The 23,846-nt window shown below is 28.8% G+C and overlaps 1 protein-coding gene across 2 annotated transcripts in view; it reads right to left on the reverse strand.

The window, feature by feature from the left end:
* Positions 1–1,270: 1,270 nt before the first annotated feature.
* Positions 1,271–23,846, reverse strand: part of LOC123014185 (lachesin-like) — a 194,127-nt gene continuing 171,551 nt past the window's right edge. For both annotated transcript variants that reach the window (XM_044413153.1, XM_044413145.1), the window contains exons 4-6: positions 4,588–4,715; positions 1,702–1,870; positions 1,271–1,654 (exon numbers count right to left, since the gene is read on the reverse strand). In XM_044413153.1, the coding sequence (XP_044269088.1) occupies positions 1,554–1,654; positions 1,702–1,870; positions 4,588–4,715 (398 nt within the window). In that variant the 3' untranslated portion in view covers positions 1,271–1,553. The remainder of the gene's footprint in view (positions 1,655–1,701; positions 1,871–4,587; positions 4,716–23,846) is intronic.

Below are 23,846 nucleotides of genomic sequence, written 5' to 3' on the forward strand. Positions count from 1 at the left end.
AAAAAATGTAAATTTCTTTATAAAACAATTTACAATAATGGCTATTAAGACAAGAGTTTTAAACTATAAAACTTGCGTTGTTTTCAAATGTTTTTCTAACACTAATCAGATCTAAATAGAAATCTAAAGTTAATAAAAATTTAGAAATTGTCTCGGAAATTGTTATAAAGAAATTTGTTTAAATAATGTCAAAATTGACAAAATGCCACGATAAGTATATAATACGATGTTGAAATGTTGAAAAAAAAATTATAACATCATCTTCTTTGAAAATATCTTTTTTAGAACATTTACTTTTCAATAACATTTCACCGAAAAGAAGAAATCACACGGTGACACTGTAGTATTCTCATTTTTTCCAGAATTAAAACTTTAAATAGTCTTGGAGTTGCACATTTTGCAAACAAATGCTTAGCATTGTCATGTTTTTAAGACTTATCATTTCAAATTACTGTTTTTTAATTGTTTTGTTTTGATAAAATTTAAAAATTGATTAATAAAACATTTATTACATTATTACCAGTATATTAAACAGAAAAATAAGGAATGAATAAAAATGATAGTTTTGTGTTTTTTAATTTACATCATAGAAAAGCACTAATTGTACGGTGCATCAAAATAAATGGTTTATTTTTCTGTTTTGTAAAATTTTTAATAGAAAATATTAAAAAAATATTTTCAAGAACAATAAAGCCTGTTTGTTATTTCTTCTATTTATTATTGTTGTTTTTTCTCATTTTTTTAATGAAATGTTTTCATTAATTTCTTTCTTTCTTTTTCAGAGGAGTTTGATTTTAATAAATAGTTATTTGTTATAGAAAACGATAAAATTGAATTTTATCTTGGGAGAGTAATTTAGCGTTGAGGCGACAGTTGAGACACTAATATGCTCGAAAAGATAATGAAAATTTTATAGTTGTGTACAATATAAAATTTTATTCAATCCTCACAAATTTTGTAGTTAATCTGGTCAATATTTATATATGTCAAAGTAAAATTCAACAATGAAATCTAATGTCAAAGATCGTTAGCAACTAACAACCGCAGATATACAACAATGGATGTATTTTTTTTATGTAGACAATAAAATTTCATCTTAACATGAAGAAAAGAGTAGATAAAATTCAATTTTAACATAGGGGATTGAATAAAAATAATGATTCATCTAAATGAAAGCAGTGCATAGATCAATATCATGAATTTTTTGAGAAAATTTGAATGTTCTTTGTTGTTTAATGATTTTTTGTTGTGGGTGAAGTAATGGTGCATAAAAATTGAATTGTTTATTAAAATTAGTAGTGTCGGTCAAAAGTATATAATACATAAACGTGTAGTTTGTCAACTTAAGAAAATAAACCAACAACTTTTGACTTAGATCTACGAGTTGCCATAACTGTATATACAATAATAGTCTACATGGATGAAGACGTCGTGACGTAGGAGCGTCGTAGCCGTCGATGGAATATACACGGTGATAGAGAGCATTTAACAGACACGTCGACATTATACACCATCAGAGCAACGACTAAACGGAATTTAAAACTCTTCGAAACTTAACAATAGACCAACAGAACGTAGGAGATGAAAGCCAGCGCCCCTAACGAGGGGCCCATCCGCTGATTGCCGCCGTGTTGCATGGCCTCGGGGTGCTCTCCTGCCAAACAAAGGTTAAAAATTTAACAGTTGCAAGGTTGGTACTACCGTTGAGGACGTGCACCGTCACGTTGGCGGTCCGGGCGTTGGAGGGGTTGCACTGGTAATTGCCAGAGTCGGAGGGGCGCGCCTTCTGGATCAGCAACACGCTGCGGCTGGTCTCGCCGCGCTCGGTGGCCACGCTGACGCCGCCCCTCGTCGAAGAGTAACTTATTATCTGCGAAAATAAATAAATCAATGCTCTAAACTATTATAGTTTTCAATTTCAGTCAAAGTTCACTATAACTCATTTTTCAGTGTCGGAAAATTGGGTTTACTTTCCCGGGAAAATCGCAAGAGGATTCAGAATTTTAAAACAAAAACTGAATTTTAGTCAAGTTTTTAAAATACAAGAGTTGGACACCAAGTAGTGGAATTTCGATGCGAATAATTCTTACGGCGGGGCAATGTCGGAGTAGTTGCCATGTGATGAATTTATTTAATTTATTTATTGTCTTATACAGGGTGTGTCAGAACTCGTGCTCTAGAAGAAAATTTTAAGTAAGCTAAGATACCAGGAACAGTTTTTTCAAAATAAAGAAAAATTAAGAAATTAATGCTAAACTTTAATAATTTTCAATTTCAGTCAAAGTATACTATAATTAATTTTTCAGTTCAAATTGGGTTTAGTTTCCCGGGAAAATCGCAAGAGGATTCAGAATTTTGAAACAAAAACTAAATTTTCAGTCAAGTTAATGGGTGATTATGAAAATCATTTTGAAACATGTTGTACTTAGATAAAAAAAAATCGATAAAAACTGCATAAAATGTAAATAATTGTAATCTTTAGATCAGCTCTTGTAAAAAAATGTATAGTGGATTAAAAAATTAAAAATTTCCCAGAATTCAAAAACAAAAAAAATCGAAAATTTTGATTTTTGAGAGACATTTGTATAGTACTTTACATTCATCAATTAGTTTTTTCAAAAAATAAGTAGTTTAAATAAAAAACGTTTGGTTCCATACTTTCTGTTCACCAGGTATAGAGATAAAAATAATTAAACTATTAAGTATATCTAGTAAAATTATTAATAAAAAACGTATTAAAAAAAACTGGATGTGACAATGTTGCCTACTTGATCAACAATAAATACTGTTAGATACTGAGAGTACATGCAAAAACAATATAAAACGATTACTTAAAGTAAAATATAAAACTTGGACAAATAATGTGAATTAAAGAACTTAAAATAAGTAGTGTATGTCAAAAAATTTTTTAATATTTTTTTTGGTATTCTGCATTGTGAAGTCACAACAACATATTACTGAGTTGGTGCGCTCTTTTTTGGACACCCTGTATAATAAGTTTTTGGCTACTTTGGTCGAAGTAATTTAATTTTTTGTAATTTTGAATTCTAAAGAGTTAAAATGGTTTTTAATTAAGTGAAATAAACTCATTTTTAGTCATCATAGGTAACTAGATGTGGGTAAAGTTTGGAAATATTGACAGTATCGTCTAATTTGATTTTTTAATTTTTTTTTAAAGTTGAGTTGTTTTTATATCACTTTTTTGATGTTAGTTTTCGCACATTTGGTATAGTTATTAACAACGTAACATATCACACATTCGATTAAATTTCTGATCAAAGTGGATTGCGACTTTGAAGTTTAGATCAATTACGTATAATGTAAAGAAAATTTTAATTTTCTACTTTGCAAGAAGTTGAAAAAAAAATCAGAAAATCCAAAATTAAAATCGTTTTTTATAGATTTTGTGCGTTTTTTTTTAATTTTGAAAAATCGGAGGAATCGCACATTTTGTTTTCTGTGCTTAAGTGTCGACCAAAAAAAACATGGCTTTCTAAACATAAAATTGCAAAATCTGGCAATTTTTGAGAAATTTTGATTTTTTATATAATTTTGAAAAATAATAGGAATTTTTAAATCAAACAAAACTACACCGTTTAATGTCTCTTTGGGCTTTAAAAATTACCTAAAATGCATGAAACGCGGGTTTAACTAATTAATTAAATCATAGTCGACTTTGACCAGAAATTCAATATACAAGGTGTTTTCTTAAAATTGCAACCACGTATTCTACATCGAGAATAAACTCAAATTTTTTAAATAAATTATGTTCCTCTAAAGCTTTGTTAGGGATCTACAGGTTGTTAAAGTTCTATAATAAAAATTAAAATTTGTTAGTTTCTCCGAAACCATTCTAGTTATTTTCATAAAATTTTACAGACATTCTAAGCTATTGAAAGTGCTTTTTTTCCTGGAAATTCTTTTATTGTAACTTTTATCAGTGGCGTGCGTATGACCACGCACGAACAATTTTATTTTTTTTGTTATTTTTTTTTTAATTGGTTGCAACTTTTTGCAATATTAATAATGTATGATAAACCTATATTATTTATGAAAATTATCATGTCAAGTTTTTAAAATACAAGATTTAGACAGTAAGACTTAATGAATATTGATGCGAATAATTCGTATGGCGGGGCAATGTCGAAATTATTGTCATGTGATAAAGTTATATTTGTCCACCCTGTAACACTGGTGGTAAACGCTGTCTGGGTGCATTTTCAGTGAAAAATCCCTAATCTCGTTATAAAAGTTGTGTTGAATTAGTTGGGCTTTGCCCCGGATGGCAGACTATCATTTCCTTTGTTATGAAAAATATCCATTTCGCAATTTAAAAGTTTTCCGACGGTGTGAACCGCGAGATAAACCCGTCGCCGACGAATGCATATGGCGGTAATTCCGCAATGTGACACGTCGCCTTTATGAAGTGGAAATCCGTCGCGTAATTAACGCGTCGTCGGGGAAAACTCGTCGAAGTCCATTTTCCGGACGATAAAACTGCGACAATACTGTTGTTTGTTGGGATGAAATTAGTCAGTTTGCCGTTGATGGGGGTGGGGGGAGTTTTTCCGGTTGTGGGATACTTACGGCATCGTTGTGGTTCCAGAAGATGTACGCCGGAGGCTCCGGGCTGTGCCGGACCACGCAGGTAAGGTTGATGGTGCTGCCTCGATCAATGAACAGCTCAGGACCGCCCACGATCTCCGTGTCTGGTTCTGGAAACAACAGAGATGTGGATGAGCTCGCTGAACATGAAAACACTCAGCCCAACATTTTTCAAGGGATTGGTTTCTTTTTAGCAATCAAAAAATCACTAAATTGTGGTTCAAAACCGATACTATGTTGATTTCTTTTTTTCTGTTAATTTTGTTAACTTGCTTTGTTGTCTGAAATCGTGCGAGTCAAATTTGAGACAGTTTCTGTTGTCCGAACAAGCAATTGTTATAAACTATTATCAATATTTTGACCCCTAATTCTAATACAAAGATGGAACCAATTTCATTCGATAGAGTAGAAAAAGTCCTACAAGTTGCTGGGGTTATTATTTTTTTACAGGAATAAAGATATTAAGGGTTGATGTTTTAACATCGCTATTTGAGACAGTGTCTGTTGTTCGAATAAGCTAAAATTTTTCATACACATAAGCAACAATGTTCTTGTCTGATTGAAAAAAAATGTCTCTGAGGAAAAGCGATGTAAGAGACTTTTTTTGTAAAAATTATAATTTTTTTTGTAAAACTTTGGATTATATTTCAAAGGTAAAAATACCGTGAAAATCTGCGTTAAATTTTCTATCGAATAGTAAAAACACAAAGTCAGTTGGGACTATAGTTTACTCACCCAAAAAAAAAATTTCTCGCTGAAAAATGCAAAAAAATTATTGCATTATTTTGACAAGATATCTAAAATTTTGTCAATTTCTTAAAGAAAACCTTTTAAATACATTAAAGTAAGCATAAATAATGCATACTTTACTTGAAATCCATTTCTTTGGTTTCCGTAACATTTGCCATGATCAGCCTCCTTGGCCACGTGGAAAATGGTCAATGCCCAAATTTTATTTTTTTATAATAATAATAATTAAACGAAGAACGGGAGCAAATTGTAAAAAAATCTATACTCTTACAATAAAGATTACATGAACAGAGAACATTATTGAGGGGAGAACGCAAGGAAAAATTAGATGTAGAAGCATCAATATAAAAGAAGGGGATTTTACGTACAGAATAATGAGGAACACAGAATTTAAATAAACAAAGAATGTCAGGAGCATCGATGAAATTATTGAGAACATTAAAAACAAAACAGATTGAAAGATAAATTCTTCTAGTTTCCAAGAATGCCAGTCCCAAATAGCTTAATTAATTTTGGAATTAAAATTTTAAAAAAGTTTCTCGAATTTGGTGTTTTTCGTTGAAAAAGATGCCTTGCATTTATGCAAACACACCAAAAACCTATTTTCATGTTTAATTTTGAAATTTTTGTTTTGTTTTGGCAATGTGTATAAAATTTAAGTAGTGTTTAAGTAAAAAGTGACATAAACTTGTCAAAATAAACAAAATTTTGTCATTTTAGGTACAACTTTCAAGTTTTTTTAAATTCTACCTAAAAATGTAAAATTTTGCAATGTTTTGGCAAATTTTCTAAAACATTTTTAATGTTTTAATGATTGCATTTTGGAATTAAAATTTGAATAAAATTTGATTTTATTGGGAAAAGATGCTCTGAATTTGTAAAAATTAACAAAAAACATATTTACAGGTTTATTTGTAAAATTTCTGCCTTGTTTTGGCAAAGTGTATTAAATTTAATTAGTTTATTGAGTAAAAATGCACTAAACCTTTCCAAATAAACAAAATTTTGTCATTTTAGATATAACTTTTTGCAATTTTCTACTTTGTTTTGACAAAAGCTCTACAATTTTGAGCGTTTTTTGTTGAAAAACGAAATAAAATATAACAAACTTTTGAACTAATTTTGCAAATTTTGAACGATATTTTTAAAATTTCTCGTCCAGATTCATAAAAAAATTATGCATTTGTATTAAAATTTTTTAGTTTTATATTTTATTTTAATAAAATTTATCAAATTTTGAATTTCTCAAAAAAAACCGAGTTGAATTTTTGAAAACAAACAAAAAACCATTTATTTTCATATTTAATTTTACATTCTTTTCTGTTGTTTCAGCAAAAATGCTCAGATTTTGTGAATATAACGTTATTTCGTATAACTTTAATAATTATAGGAAATAACATTTTTTTTCGAATTTATTTTTCAATTTTCTACATTGTTTTAACAAACTTTCTCAAATTCTGGATTTTCTCAGCACTAAACGCATTGGATTCATAATAAAAAATAATGCATTTGTGATCAATTTTTTTTTGTCTTCTTTGGTTTAGCAAAATTTCTTGAATTTTGTAATTTTCTCGGAAAAAAAATTCATAACAACAAACAAAAACACATTCCAGGTCAAATTTTGAAATTTCTGCTTTGTTTTGGCCAATTGTTTCAACTTTAATCAGTTTTTTAGTGATAATTGCTCTAAAATTTTTCAAATATACAAAAAATTTAGTCATTTTAAATATAACTTTTGCAATTTTCTCTTCCAAAGCTTTAGTTTTTCTCTTCATTTTCCTTTTTAATTTCCTTATCCTATGAGGAAAGTATTCTAATTGGCTGAAATTTGACCTACCAGATTTTTATATTTCTGGACGAATTATAGCTTCAAGACACTAAAAAAGTTAGTTTGGGTCATTGGGTCGTTTGTCCGTAAACAGCATATCTCGAGAACGATAAGAGCTAGAAACTTGAAATTTGGTATGCAAGTTACTTGTAAGAAGGGGACACAGCACGAAACAATTGGTAAAGATCGGTAGCACCGTTCGGCCGCAAAGACCAAAAATTGGCCGTAGAGCGGCCGCAAAATTATACGGTTGAAGAGACAATAAATTTACTAAACAGTAAAAGATGATAAAAGAAAAATAATAATAGGTACCAAACTAAAAAAATTGCACCCTAGACTCGAACCCGCGACAACTATGATCCATTTCGCGTGTAATCACAAACGTTAGGTTTGCTACTCGGATTTCCAACACTAAATAATTGTCGTACGGATGTTTTTCAAATAAGTTGGATAAGGAAAGTCGTGTGATGTTTCCAGCAGATTTTTTGTAATGTTTTTCGTGTAAATTTTCTTCAAATGCCTTATCCCTGCCCCAACAAAGTGCAGTGTTTGTGTCGGTGGTGGTTTTATGTTTGCTGAAGCAAATGCGATGAGCAAGACCAATCGTGAGCTTCCTGCAGTATAAAAACTTATCGCTGCGTCACGTCGCGTCGTCGGTGTTATTAAATGGTGTAGAAGTCGCTATTAAAGCATTTGCTCGCTCCATCAGCAATTGTGCTTTATGAAGGCAAGACAATTGTAAAAAGAGTAAAAAAAATAGCTGCATTGGGTCGTTTTCCCGGGGTAAATATTGAACATGTCCGAATTCCGGCTAATTGTTTCATGTGCCGTGTTACATTTATGCGTCGTTATTCCATCCAAACGTTCATGTAGATTCAGCTGCGTCCATTAAGTGCACGATATGCTTTACAATTAAAATCAGTAATCACGCAAGCGTTGGTCCTCTTCACATGGTGTCGTGTTGGGCGAAGAGGGCCCTTGGGACCGCTACCAACACATGACTTATTTTCGAGTATAAGAGGGGGCCTTGTCATAAAAGTTGATAAAGCTGGAAAAGCTCCCGAGAACGGTTCTATTGATTCGTGGAGCTTTTTGCACTCGAAGATGGCTTTTGAGTGATTGTAACTCCAAGGTCGGGAGGCGGCGAGATTCTCCGATCATCAATCTTGCAAAAGCGCATTGTTTTTACTTAGCTTGAGTACAATACATCCGGGGCATTTAACAGTCCGGGAATATGCCCGATATAAATTTCGGGACGAAGGAGAAAAATGATGCGGATGCGAGATGAGGGAAAAAACGGGAGAATGAGGATAAGGAATTACGTTAAATGGAAGGAAAGGAAATTGCACACTGGATTTCCTAAACTATTGACAAGCTTATTTGTAATTACTCTTTTCGTAATTTTCTTCCAAAGATTGTCTTTTTGTGCTTAAGAAAATTTCAAAATGTTTTTCTACTTTTTCGAAAATAAGAGCTTTCTTGTTGAAAGATTTATTATTTCTCCAATAAGCATCAAAAGTTGTGTATTTTATGTAAGATTATCTTTTTGTTTTAAAGATTTGTGTTTAAGAAGATTTAGATTTTAGTAAAAACTCTTCCCAGAGCAATATCTCCATTTCTTCAAGCAAAATGTTTTACATAGTTTTTTAAAAATAAAAACCTGGAATTTTTTTGTTTTAAAGATTTGTGCTTAAGAAAATTTAGATTTCAGTAATAACCCTTTACAAAGCAGTATGACATTTCAAGAAAATTTCGTGATTTCGTCACTCGTAAACTTAACATTTTCACTCGTAGATAAACAATGTTTCTTTTTATATATTTTTTTTAATTTTCCTTGAAAGTTTGGAGGTTTTTTTAAACCGATATTTCTAAACACCACTATAATCTCCACAAATATCCCTTGCAACACATTTTGACAAATTTCTTGTTTTTTTTGTAATTTTTACTATCTTAGTTTTTTGCACTCTGACTAACATTATTTTTATGAAAAAAACCGTTCGAAGCGTTTACAGATTACTACTTCTCGTCTTTGATGTCTTCACTGGCCATTTTTTTAAACAAAGCTTTTTTCACTTTTTTTCATCTTTACCTGTTTTTTTCATTATCGTTATCTTTTTTCTTTTTATTCTTCTAGGCTTTTTCAACATCTTGTTTTTCATCTTCGTCAACTTCTTTATTAGTGTCCTTTAGTTCGGTTTTAAATTCCTTTTTGTGGATTCAAAATTTTCAGCAATTTTCAGCAAGAAACTAATTAAATTTGAAAAAAAATGATGCGGATGCGAGATGAGGGAAAAAACGGGAGAATGAGGATAAGGAATTACGTTAAATGGAAGGAAAGGAAATTGCACACTGGATTTCTTAAACTATTGACAAGCTTATTTGTAATTACTCTTTTCCTAATTGTGGTTTGTTTTCTTCCAAAGATGTCTTTTTGTGCTTAAGAAGATTTCAAAATGTTTTTTCTACTTTTTCGAAAATAAGAGCTTTGTTGTTATTTGTGGAGATTATAGTGGTGTTTAGAAATATCGGTTTAAAAAAACCTCCAAACAAAGCAATAAGCTTTGTTTGTTTTTATGAACTCTTTTTCAAAACAAAGAAGAAAATGGAAAATTTTGATCATAAAATGCGTTGTTTTATTATTAAATCCAAAGCGTTTATTGCCGAGAAACTCAAGAATTTGAGAAAGTTTCTTAAAACAAAGTAGAAAATTGCAAAATTAGCTTGAAAAAAAATTATTTTCTATAACTTCAAGAGTGAAAAATTTACAAAACCGAATAATTTTGCTGAAAAAAAGGAAGAAAAAAGCGAAATTAAATCTGAAAATTAATGTTTTTTTTTGTTTTCAAAAATTCAAAGCGGTTTTCTTCGAGAAATACAAAATTTGAGAAATTTTCTCAAAATAAATTAATAAACTAAAAGTTTTGGTCACAAAATGTTTTTTTTTTAAATAAATCTATACGAGACACTACCAACTAAATTTGAAAATTGTTTTCAAAATTTCAAAATGTTATTTATTTTCAGTTTTGTTTTTCAACAAAAAACGCTCAAAATTATAGTATAAGTAGAAAATTGCCTAAAATGACAAAATTTTGTTATTTTGAAAAGTTTGGAACACTGTTTTCTCAAAAACTAATTAAATTTGAAACACTTTGCCAAAACAAAGCAGAAATTTTAAAGTTTTTTGTTTGTTTTTATAAATCCACAGACTTTTTTCAAATTTTAATTCCGAAAAATCAGAAGTGTTTTTTTACAAAGACATTTCAAATGTTTTAGAAAATTTGTCAGAAAATTACAAAAACTAAACCAAAAATGCGTTCTTTTCTATAAGTTTAAAAGGTTTTTTAACAAAAACTTACAAAATTCGAGACAGAAAATTAAAAACTTATTTCTGAAATGCATTATTTTTGTTTATTTTAATGTATTTAGAACGTTTTCTTCAAGAAACACACAATTTTAGATAATTATCTTGTCAAAACAATTTAAAGTATTGCAAAATTCGACCTAGAAATCTTCTATTTTTGAGTGTGTAAACTATAGCCCCGATTGACTGGGTTTTCACTATTTTCAGCAAAATCCAAAGTTGTAGGGAAAAATTATAATTTCTACAATTATTTCTTACATAAGCTCGGTTTTCTTCACAGGCATGTTCGACCTCACTAGCATGTATTTATTATTCAAGAAAATTTAGATTTCAACAAAAACCCTTCACAAAGCAATATCTTTAGTTCTCCTAGAAAACTTCAAAATATTCAAAAAAAGCTTAGTATCTTCTTATTATTATTCCTTATTATTTCTTCAATTAGCATCAGAAATTGTCTATATTTTATATGAGATTATTTTGTTTTAAATATTTGTGCTAAAAAAATTAAATTTTAGTAAAAACCCTTCACAGAGCAATATTTTAAATTTCTAAGAAATTTTCTAAATGTCTTAGCAACTTTTTGGGCAATCAGAGCTTAACAAAATAAAAAATTCTTGAAATTTGTTGTATTTTCTAATGGCTAAATTTGGTAGGAATTTTTATTTGAATATCAGGTAAGTTGAAAACCCAATAAAACCGGTAGAAGATGAAAAAAAGCAATATGTTTAAAAGCAAATTTTCTTTAAACGTGCCACGCCATAAACTGGCGATAAAAATCATCGTAAAACAAGTCGCTTTATTATTATTTCGGTATTTTATATAAAATGATTTACGACGAGAGTGCAATATGCCAACAGACACGCCGTCTTTATTACAGCGACCCCTATTCACTATACCTTGATTCTAATCGCTGTGCAATTTCATTAAGACGGTCCCCTTTTTGCTTAACTTTGGCAATTTAACGTCGACCGATAAACACAAGAATGTTAAACTTTCCAACTGTGATATTTGTTTTTATTTCGTGGGAGTAGAAAAACCTTTATTTGATGAGGATGCGATGAGTCTGTTGGATAGCACTGATTGGATATCGCTCGATGGTGACAAATATGTGTTGACATTTCCTAATAACGTCGAGATATAGTCATATTTGAGTGGGAAAATTGTATTGATAAGGGCGCCGGTTTGGTCATAAACAAGCAAGATGAAGGGCGATACAGAGCTTGTACTGGACAAGGCAAAATAATTACACTCTTCTGGATTTTCTTAATAAAACAGTCATTTTTTGTACACACTCCCAAAAATAGATATTTTACTTTATTAAAGTCTGTAATTTGAGTTTGGTACTTTTTTTGCAACTTCTATTTTCGAGAAATTAATAATACATAATAACCCATTTAATTTTCCAGACGAGGCAAAGCCGAGCAATGATTCGTCTGCAAAAACTTTATTTTAGGTACTTGTCAAAAAAAATAACTGTTTTTTTAATTGTATAAAACCTTAAATATTGTTTCAAATCTAACATTGCTAATACAAAATTTCAAATTTTTTTTGAAAAAATGCGTGTAGGTAGTAGAAAAAAAAAGTAACTCATGTGAAAAAGGAAGTTGAAAAAGAAGGACAAGGTTTTAAAGAATCACACCAAATTAAAGAAGGCAAAGAGGAATTTGAAAGCGAACTAAAAGACGCTAATAAAGAAGTTGACGAATATGAAGAACAAGATGTTGAAAAAAGCTCTTAACAAGAAAAAGAAGAAGAAAAAGAAACGTTCTAAATACATCAAGGTTAGCAGAAATAATGCTTTTAAAAAATATTTTATTATTTTTCTGGCTCGAATTTAGTGATTTTTTGTTGAAAAACCTTTTAAACTTATAGAAAATTACGCATTTTTGATTTAGTTTTTGCAATTTTCTGACAAATTCTCTAAAACATTTTGGATATCTTACAAAGGTAAAAAACACTTCTAAATTTATAAAAACTGAATTTTGGAATTAAAGTTTCTCAAATTTAGTGTTTTTGTAAGAAAAAGATGCTCTGGATTTATAAAAACAAACAAAAAAATTATTTCTAGGCCTCTTTTTGAAATTCCTGCTTTGTTTTAGCAAAGTGTATCAAATTTAATTAGTTTTTGAAAAAACAGTGCTCCAAACTTTTCAAAATAGTAAATATATATAACTTTTGGCAATTTTGTACTTTGTTTTGGCAAAAGCTCTATAATTTTGAGCGTTTTTTGTTTGAAAACAAAATTGAGAATAACAATTTGCAATTTTGAACTATATTTTTCAAATTTAGTTAGTAGTTTTTCGTATAGATTTATAAAAAAAGCATTTTGTGACCAAAATTTTTAGTTTAATAGTTTATTTTGATAAAGTTTCGTAAACTGTGTGTTTCTAGAAAAAAACCGCTTTGAATTTCTGAAAACAAACAAAAAACAGTAATTTTCAGATTTATTTTTGCTTTTTTCTTCCTTGTTTCGGCAAAATTATTCGGTGAATTTTTCACTTCTAAAGTTATAGAAAATAACGTTTTTTTAAGCTTATTTTGCAATTTTCTACTTTGTTTTAAAAAACTTTCTCAAATTCTTGAGTTTCTCGACAATCAACGTTTTGGATTATTAAAAAACAACGCATTTTATGAATAAAATTTTGCATTTTCTTCTTTGTTTTGAAAAAGAATTCATAAAAATAAACAAAAACATATTCCAGGTTTAATTTTAAAATTTTTGCTTTGTTTTGGCCAAGTATTTCAAATTTAATTAGTTTTTTTGTTAAAAATTGCTGGAAATTCTGAATTCACAAAGAAGAATTTAAAAGGGAACTAAAAGATGCCAATAAAGAAGTTAACGAAGATGAAGAGCATGATGTTGAAAAAGCGTAGGAGAAAAAAAGAAGATAATAATAATGAAAAAACAGGAATATAAAGATGAAAAAAAGTAGAAAAAGCTTTATTTGAAAAAATGGCCACTGAAGAAATCCAAGATGAAGAAAAAAGTGGTAATTTGTAAACGCTTCGAACGGTTTTTTTAAATAAACATAATGTCAGTCAGGGTACAAAAAACTAAGATAGTAACCAAAAGAATCCAGATTTGCAAAAATAACCAAATTAAAAAAAAATACAAGGAATTTGTCAAAATATCATACTGCAAGGGATAGTTGTGAAGGTTATAGTGGTGCTTAGAAATATCGTCTTAAAAAAAAACCTTCAAACTTTCAAGGGAAATTAAAACAAACATTAAAAAAATATTTTGTAAGGGCGTGGGTCCTGGATTCTATTTGATGGTTACCTTTTATTAGAGCATTGCCTTGTTTTTTTTCTTTAAATTTGGTATTATTTTTTGTGTTTTTTAATACAATATCTGGTAGTTAATTAAATTGCTAAATAATTAAATTAATTAATTTAAAAGACAGTTGGGGAGATTATTAAAGAGTTAAAAAATATCAATTTAGAAAATTTACAAAACTAAAAAAAATCAAAAAATTTAATTAATTTAGAGTTCTAGACTTTTCAAAACTTCCAGTTGCAAAAAATAGCTGGGGAGAACAAAAAAGTGTTCAGAAATAACAGTTTAACAAACTTGCAACAAAATAAAACAAAATTAAAGAAATTCTCAAATATAAAAAAAAATTGTTTTGTACGTCTCTAAAAAAGATTTGAATCCATAAAAACCACATTTTGAAATCAAAATTTGATAAAAATCTCTCAAATTTAGGAATTTTTTCTGTATTTATAAAAACAAACAAAAAAAAACATATTTCCAGGCCTAATTTTAAACTTTCATCAAATTTAATTAGTTTTTGAGTAAAAAATGCTCTAAACTTTTTAGAATAAGCAAAATTTTGTAATGTTGAATATAACTTTTGCAATTTTCTACTTTGTTTTGACAAAAATCTACACATTTGGGCTTTTGTTTGTTAAAAAACAAAACAAAAAATAACAAATTTTTGAGGTAATTAAATTAAATAACGCATCTTATGATCAACATTTTTAGTTTTATTTTTTAAATTTTCTCAGTTTCTGGTTAAAAAACTAAACTAAATGTCTTTAAAAAAGTGTTTCCCAAAAAAAAAACCGCTTCGAAATCTTAAAAACAAACGAAAAACATTTATTTAGATTTATTTTTTTTTAATGTTTTGTACGTATTTTTTTAATTAAAATAATTTCTCAAACCATTTTTTTATTGAAACAAAAAATTAAAATTACGTGCTGTTTTCCGCAGCTAGTTTCTTCTTAAATCGAAATAACAATTTTATTAAAAAAAATCTCACTTATTTGACAGAAAAATGATTAAAGAAATTCATAAATTTTTTAGCAGTATTTTTACAAATTTTGTCATCAAATTTAAGCCTCTAAATCCTGACGCCGTTCCCATAATTCTTATTTTAATTTCAGCTTGCATTTTATCCGGCAAATGCCCCGACATTAAAAGAAATGAACCGCTCCTGATTTATCTTTTTATTAAACAAAGTGCCCATTTCACCGGCTGCATCAATTCAAAAAGTCGTATGTGTCTCTCCAACGTTTGTCATACTCAACTTTACGACACTTTGCATTAAAAAATTAAACCATAACAATTCTTCGTAATATTTTATCTCCCCTAAACCCCGACCACATTGAGCTAAATAACGCATTTTTTGCAAATAAATTCACAAATGTGCCCAACAGTGCTCGAAACTAGTCTTTAAGTAACTTAATGGTCTCTGAAAAGATTGAAGTTGGACTCCCTTGCGGCCTCATTAACCCGAAACGTCACAACGGGCGAAAGTTCAAGGTCGCTCTTTTCAAACGAAATATTAATTACGAGCTGCATCTCCGGAATTCCGGGGTTCCGGAGAAAAATCTCATCTCGACAATGAGCGACAAATTGCGAGCGTTTAATTGAATTTGAGAAAAACTTGGACGGGGATTAACATAACACATGGCCAGAGTCTGCTATAATAGGATAACTTTAATCTTCCTTCTAATTCAGAAATATTACGAGCTTATGAATGTCTAAAAGAACAATAAATAATAAATCACTGCAATTACCCACAAGGACAAGGTTCTCGTCTGTATTCTGCTTGATATAAGGGGTGCTTGTCATTAGGTGCATTGACTTTGTTTTTTTAAAAGTAAAATTTGGTATGTTTTTTGTGTTTTTAGGATACAATATCTTATAACGTATTGAAATAAACACAGGAAAACGTTTTTATGGATTTCTTTCGAGGTATAACTGGTTATTAAGTGAATTGGCTTGTTTTGTATGATGTTTTTTTTTGTCTTTTTTGTTTTTTTTGTTACTGTTGTTTTTGTTGTTGTTAATAAATTACTGAAATTACCCACAAAACACGTTTTTTACTTATCTCATTTGATGTATAACTAGTTGACTGCCCTTAAACGCATTGACTCCTATTTTTTTAAAAGTAAAATTTGATATTGTTTTTTGTGTTTATTGGTACAATATCTTATAAATCACAAAAAATTACTCACAAGGAAATGATTTTTGCGTATTCTGTTTGATATATAATTGGTTGCCTGTTTTTAGGGGCATTGACTTCGTATTTTTAAAAGTAAAATTTGTTATTATTTTTTGTGTTTTTAGGATACAATATCTTATAAATTATTGAAGAAAACACAAGAAAACGTTTTTTATGGATTTCTTTCGATGTATAACTGGTTATTAAGTTCATTGGTTTGTCTTTTTTGGTAGTTTTTTTGTCTTTTTTATGTTTTTTTGTTACAATAGTTGATAAATCACTAAAATTACCCACAAAACACGTTTTTTACGGATCTTATTTGATATATAACTAGTTGACTGCTCTTAAATGCATTGACTCCTATTTTTTTGAAAGTAAAATTTGGTTTTATTTTTTGTGTTTTTGGGTACAATATCTTTTAAATCACTAAAATTACTCACAAGGAAATATTTATTTGCGTATTCCATTTGATATATAAATGGTTGCCTGTTATTATATATTGACTTCGTTTTTTTTTTTTGAATTTGTTATAATTTTTTGTGTTTTTATCTTATAAATTATTGAAATGACCTACAAGAAAACGTTTTTGTGGATTTATTTCGAGGTATAACTGGTTATTAAGTTCATTGGCTTGTTTTGTATGATGATTTTTTTTGTCTTTTTTATGTTTTTTTTGTTACAATAGTTAATAAATTACTGAAATTACCCACAAAACACGTTTTTTACGGATCTCATTTGATGTATAACTAGTTGACTGTCCTTAAACGCATTGACTCCTATTTTTTTAAAAGTAAAATTTGGTTTTATTTTTTGTGTTTTTGGGTACAATATCTTTTAAATCACTAAAATTACCCATAAGGAAACGTTTTTCACATAATTCAGTTGATATATAAGTGGTTGCCTGTCATTAGGTGCATTGACTTCTATTTTTTAAAAGTAAAATTTGTTATTGTTTTTCGTGTTTTTGGGGTTCAATATCTTATAAATTATTAAAATGACCCACAAGAAAATCTTTCGATGTGTAACTGGTTATTAAGTGTATTGGTTCGTTTTTTTGGATAATATTTTTTTGTCTTTTTTTTTGTTTTTTTGGGTACATTAGTTGATAAATCGCTGAAATTAGCCACGAAATATGTTTTTCACGAATTTCATTTGATGTATAACTAGTTGACTGCTCTTAAATGCATTGACTCCTATTTTTTTTAAGTAAAATTTGTTATTGTTTTTTGTGTTTTTGGGTCCAATATCTTATCAATGACTAAAATTACTCAAAAAGAAATGTTTTTGCGCATTCCATTTGATATATAAGTGGTTTCCTGTTATTAGATGCATTGACTTCGTTTTTTTAAAAGTAAAATTTATTATTTTTTGTGTTTTTGAGGTACAATATCTTAAAAATTATTGAAATGACCCACAAGAAAACGTTTTTATGGATTTCTTTCGAGTTACCCATTAGTTGATCACTGAAATTAGCCACGAAATACGTTTTTCACGCATTTCATTTGATGTATAACTAGTTGACTGCCCATAAATGCATTGACTCCTATTTTTTTAAAGTAAAATTTGTTATTGTTTTTTGTGTTTTTACCCACAAGGAAACGTTTTTCACGGATTCTATTTAATGTATTAGTGGTTATCTGTTATTAGGTGCATTGACTTGGTTTTTTTTGAGGTACAATATCTTACAAATTTCGACATAAACCACAAAAAAATATTTTTATGAATTCCATTCGATGTATAACTGTTCATTAAGTGTATTGGGTCGGTTTTTTTTTGATGATTTTTTTGTTTCTTTTTTTGTTTTTTTGGGTACAATATCTTATAAATTGCTAAAATTACCTACAAGGAAACGTTTTTTACGTTTTCCATTTGGTATACGAGTATAAGTAGTTGCATGTCATTAGGTGCATTGACTTCGTTTTTTTAAAACTAAAATTTGTTATTGTTTTTTGTGTTTTTGGGTACAATAGCTTTTAGATCACTAAAATTACATACAAAAAAATGCTTTTCACGGATTTTATTCAATGTAAAACTTGACTGCTCTTGATGCATTGACTTTTTATTTTATTTTTTACTTTTTTCTTTTTGAAGTAAAATTTGGTATTGTTTTTTTGTTTTTAGATACAATATCTTATAAATCACTGAAATTACTTACAAGAAACGTTTTTTAGGTATTCCATTTGATAGTAATTAGTAGTAATTGTCTGTCATTAGGTGCATGACTTCGTTTTTTTAAAAGTAATTTTTTTTTGTTTTTTTTGCGTTTTTTGGGTATAATATCTTCCAGCTAACCTAGTTAATATTTTCCCCCACTTCCACTTTGTTATTTACTTTATCGTCGCAACCTCCACGTTTTATAAATCCGTCATGAAGCTCTTTGCCTTGTCTATTAAATTAATAAATCTGGGATTATGCACGAGGGTGGCATCACTTGCCCTTGTACTAAAATTAGCCCTCTTTCAGTAAAAAAAATGAAAATCTTGATACCACAACCGACTTTGGTAAAGTTTAGCGACTTTCGTCGTAAATGGAGATCATCGAGACAAGGTCTCAATATTTCTAGGTTTTTATGCATGCGCCATCGCCCGGAAAACCCCGGAATATGCATCAAAGTGTCGGGAATATCCGTCTTGAGCCTCGGTGATATCATTATACAAAAAGGATTTTCGAGGGAGAATTCGTGCAATTTGAAAAATTTTATTTGTGAAAACATGAACAGAGTGTGTGCGACGAGTAATTAATTTAAAGTGTGTTTTGTCCCGACTTGTAATTACTTCCATGAAACTTCAAAGCCGAATTTCCAATTTATTTAGGCTCGTATGCGCGCTTTCAGGACTTGCTCCAAGGTTTTATTTTAATAAATGAACTCTGCTCTCGTGAAATTTTCTTTCAATTCGAATTTAAAAATAAATTTGGCTAATTTCAGCCGGCGAACGGACGAATCGATAGCACTTAACCCTCAGCTCCTAAATCAATGAAACTGAAAAAGTTAAATATCAACTGGCTGAAGAAAAATCAGGAATAATTAATTAGGAAAGCGGGAAATTATAATTGTTTTTAAAATTTAAATTCGCAACGGATATATTAAACCCTCAAGGACATCAGATACGACATAAATTTAAATATTTCAATATTTCAAACAGAGTGGGCGAGGGCAAGATTAAAAAAAAAACGAGCGACAACAGGTGTTTCGCGTTTATTTTTCATAATTACAAAAATTAATAACAAACACAGTTGACACTTGAAAAAAATAAATTTTTTCGAAGGAATTTCGGCCAAAAACTAGTCCATTACCAGATTGTACTTTAATAACAATAAAAATATATGCACGTGATAAAAGCTTGCAATGGCCGTTGTTAAATTCAGTAATAAAGCTCACCTCTATATTAAGTTAATCAAATAACCAGTAAAGTATTATACGCGAGTCCATCAGTGTTTTATTTTTTTCTCACAAGATAAAATCGTTAAAAACCAAATTACCTCCAAACCCAAATTAATCAAATTGCAAATTTAATGTACGTAACACGAAACTCGACGCAACATCAAAGTCACGTTTAATTGTTAAAAGTACATAATGTACAAAAATCTTCAAAGTTGCTTTCAACAATTTGCAAACAGCGATCTTCCTTTGATTATGTATTTATTTAATTATAACAAAATTAGATGGTGTCTCACTCAAACTCGTTAATTAACTAGTAAAAACGCAATGGAGATCGATTTTGTTAAGGGGAAGTAGGGAAAGTCAGGGTAATGACAGCCACTGGGGTAATTTTGTAATTTTGACAAACATTTACGAGTCAGATAGTCAGGTGTGTACGGCGGCGAGCCGCAAAGCCGCGAGTCCCCAATAATTTTTCCAAAAGATTTTTTTAAATAATAATAATAATTTATTTCCAACAGACTATAAAGTCTATAGAAAACAAAAGAAATAAGCAAGTAAAAAAAATAATTACAACAGCAAATACAAAAAATTATAAGGAAAGGTAAATAAGAAGCTTGACCTTTACTCATTTATAGTGAAATTTATGAAAAAAGATGTCCAGATCTAAGTCTTTAATACTGTTATACAGGGTGCGCCAGAACTCGCGCCCCAGAGAAAATTTTCAAGTAAGGTAAGATACCAGGAACATGAAAAAAATGTTTTAAAAATTCCATCTGTCAAAAAATTTTGACATTTATTTTTTGACATTTGACATTTTTTTATATCTATTTAATGATACTGATGATCTTGTATATGTTTTTTTACAATTATATAATAAAGGGACAAAAATTTTGCCAATAAAAGCCACAAATAACATTGGACAGAGTTACAATTTAGGATACAGCTTTCTTTTTTCCTCTTTTAATAGCCTATTGCAAAAAAACTTGAAAAATTATTTTTCCAACAGAAATAAAATAGATAAAAATTTTTTAACATTTTTTCCATGTTTCTGTTATCTTACTTTATATGGCATTTTTCTCTGGGGCGCGAGTTTTGGCGCAGACTGTATAATATAAAACATTTAAAAAGAGGTGAATTAAAGTGATGGAAAGTATTTACTGAAGAATAATAAATTGTAAAAAGATTTTTGTTCAGTTCAGAACACAAAAGTTTTTGAAAGAAAAACAACACAAAATACATTTTTTCTTCATTCACATTATGGAAAAGATCTCTCTGGTCACAAAAATTTTGAAATATAAATATTTAGCGAATTTTCTTTAAACATTTTCTAACATGTTAATATAAATTTCATAATAAGGACCACAAATAACACAATAATATTCAAGCCTGGATCTTACAAGAGCATAAAATGACATATTAATACAGGAAACACTAGTAATTTTTTTTTATTTTTACATATCAAGCCTAAGGTTTATTTTAATATTAAAAGCCAGAATACAGGGTGTCCCAGCGAGTTGAAAAAGTCCATTAGTGACCTTTAAAAGCGTAAAATTAAAAATATATAGAACATTGATAGATACTAATCTAGTCCATCACTTAAAATTATTTTCAACTATACAGCGTGTCTCAAAAATAAGTTACAATACAAACTTGTGATTTTTTAAACGAAACACCGTATGTTTTTTGGCATTTTTAGATGTAGGTTTTTAAAACAATATTTTTACGCAAAATTTTTATTAGTCGATTTCGCTTAGTTTTAGAAATAAGGCGTTTTTTTGACGAAAACATGCACTTTTAAAAAATTTATTACACGAAAACTAAGACAGCTAGAACAAATTTTTTCATACTTCTACAAAAAAGAAAGTACAGAATTTAATGCCGTAGCAATTTTTTAGTGTTTTGCATTTGTAAAGATTAATAAATTAGGAAGTTTGTTAAAAGTTATATAACATCGGATTCAATTTAACACAAATGTAATTATTAAGTGATATTTCTTCCATATCTTGTGCAACTGTGCGCTTTTTGGCTACTAAAACAATGGTAATTATTTTTTTTAATGTTTAACATTAAATATCTTTTCAGTTATTAACTATAAACAATTTAATAATCTTTTAAATGCAAAAACAATAAATAGGGTGTTCTATTTAATTTTTTTAAGTTATTGAACTTTTAACAAACGCCTTAATTTTTTTATCTTTGCAAAAAAAAATGTTACAACCTTATAGCTTGTAGTAAAAAATATATTTCTAAATCTCTTAGTTTTTGTGTAATAGATTTTTAAAAAGTGCATATTTTTGTCAAAAAAAGTCTTATTTTTAAAACTAAGCAAAATCGACCAATAAAAGTTTAGCTTAAAAACATTGTCATGAAAATCTACATCTCATTTAAAAAAAACACAAGTTTGTATTGTAACTTATTTTTGAGACACGTTGTATAGTTGAAAATAATGGCCAATATGTATTGTTTTTACCATTTAAAGAGTTTTTTCAACTCGCTGGGACACTCTGTAAGTCTATAATTTCGAAAATACCGCCATTATCTTTAAAGTTTAGGTTGGTAGCGGAGCGATGGACGCCACCTCGTGACAGTAACAATAACTTAATCAGTCAAGACTGTATATAAAAGCTTGTGATGTTATTTCCAATTCAAATGAAATTTCGTTGAGAAAATGAATCGATAAGCATTACAATATCTAGCGTGACAGAATAAATTATCTATTGTTATTAACACTATTATTATCGCATTTATCAAAAGAGGCAATTTGGTGTGAATGGAAAATTTAAACTGTTTTACTATTAATCAGTGTTGGCTTTGGTCGCATTTATTTACACCTTTGCCGGCTATAAATTTTTTAAAATGGCAGCCTATCTATTTTCGTAGCCATTTTTGTCGACATTTTAATTGTGCCTTTATCGCCAGATTGTCACTTTAGGTATAATAATGGTTTATATCGAATCGACGTTTTTAAATATTGCCGCCATAAATTGGCGTGTTGTTTAAGCCACTTTCAGTTCCAATTCTGCCTAAATAAGTTACAAAGTCGCGTTAATATAATAACTCTCGAATCCAATCTGTGGATGCTATGAGTTATAGTAGCTGAACAAAATTCTGATCGAATCCGTTAATAAACTTTGCTCGACGTTTTGAATCAAAACAAGCAATGAAATATACAAAGTTGCGTAGGAGTTCTAGTCTTAACTTGATTAATGCCCCTATATTGACATTTAGTAACGTCACTGTTCCAATTCCAATTTCGAAGTGAAAAATGTCGAGGCGGTTTTATTTTCGACATGACATCGCATGTGTTGGTTTTTCTCGAGGGTATTAAGAAATTAAATTCGCTTTGTCACACCTGACACAACGACGATTTTTAGGACAAACAAAGAAAACACAACTTTTAGCTATTTTAGGAATCAGTGGCGTATCCGAAAATTTTGACTAGGAGAGAGGGACACTCAACTGGAGTATAAACTAAAAGTTTATACATACAGGGTTAACCAACTTTTTTTCTTTAATTATTTGCTTCCAGAATACAAATTAATAAAAATTATTATAAAAAAAATCTGATAATTCTTTGAGAATGTAATTTTGTTTTTTTTTTTGAGTTACATATGTGATTTTTTGGCAACTTATGTAAACATTTTTGATAAAAATTAGATATAAGGTAGATAGTTGTAATCCTTAGATCATAGCTGTCATAAAAAATCTCAAAACTTTCAATAATTTTGAGAAATTTGAAAATAGTACTTTATCATTCATCAATTAATTTTTCCAAAAAATATACAGGGTGAATATAAAGTATGGAACCAAGCGGTTTTTTTAATCATTTGCCTCCAAAAAAAAAACAATTACTATAAATTAAAGTAATATACAACAAAATTGTTTTGTTTTTGAGTTTTATGTATGTAATTTAAGTATGAATTTTTTTTTGAAAAAATTAAATATAAAGTAAAAGTTGTAATCCTTAAATCAAACCCTTCATGAGAAAAATGGTTTTATAGTGGGATGCCATTTAAATGAATTAATTTTTTTTTATAGAACTCAAAAATAAAAGAAATTTAGAAAAATTTTATCGTTGACAAAACCACATTTTTATAGTACTTTATCATTCATCAACTAGTTTTTTCAAAAAATAAATAGTTTAAGCAAAAAACGTTTGGTTCGATACTTTTTATTCACCTGGGTATACTTTAAACAAAAAGCGTTTACAACCGAAAAATATCTAGATCTAGATATTAATTCTTAATTTTTTACTGTAACATTACAAAAATTACAAATTGAACAACCAATCTCTATTGATGGATGCAGATTTTTACACTTCTAGAAACTCACCGTTCAAGAATTACACAAAATAAAAATCTAATTAATAAATTTGAGTTTTCTTTTTATAATTACATTTTACTTTTAATATTCGTAAAAATACTAAGAAAATCATGAATGTCACTTTACATTTTGTCTAATATATCCAGC

This window comes from Tribolium madens, unplaced genomic scaffold (assembly GCF_015345945.1).
Source record: "Tribolium madens isolate multiple individuals breed KSU strain unplaced genomic scaffold, Tmad_KSU_1.1 Scaffold_19;HRSCAF=116;Tcas5.2_LG9, whole genome shotgun sequence".
NCBI lineage: Eukaryota > Metazoa > Arthropoda > Insecta > Coleoptera > Tenebrionidae > Tribolium > Tribolium madens.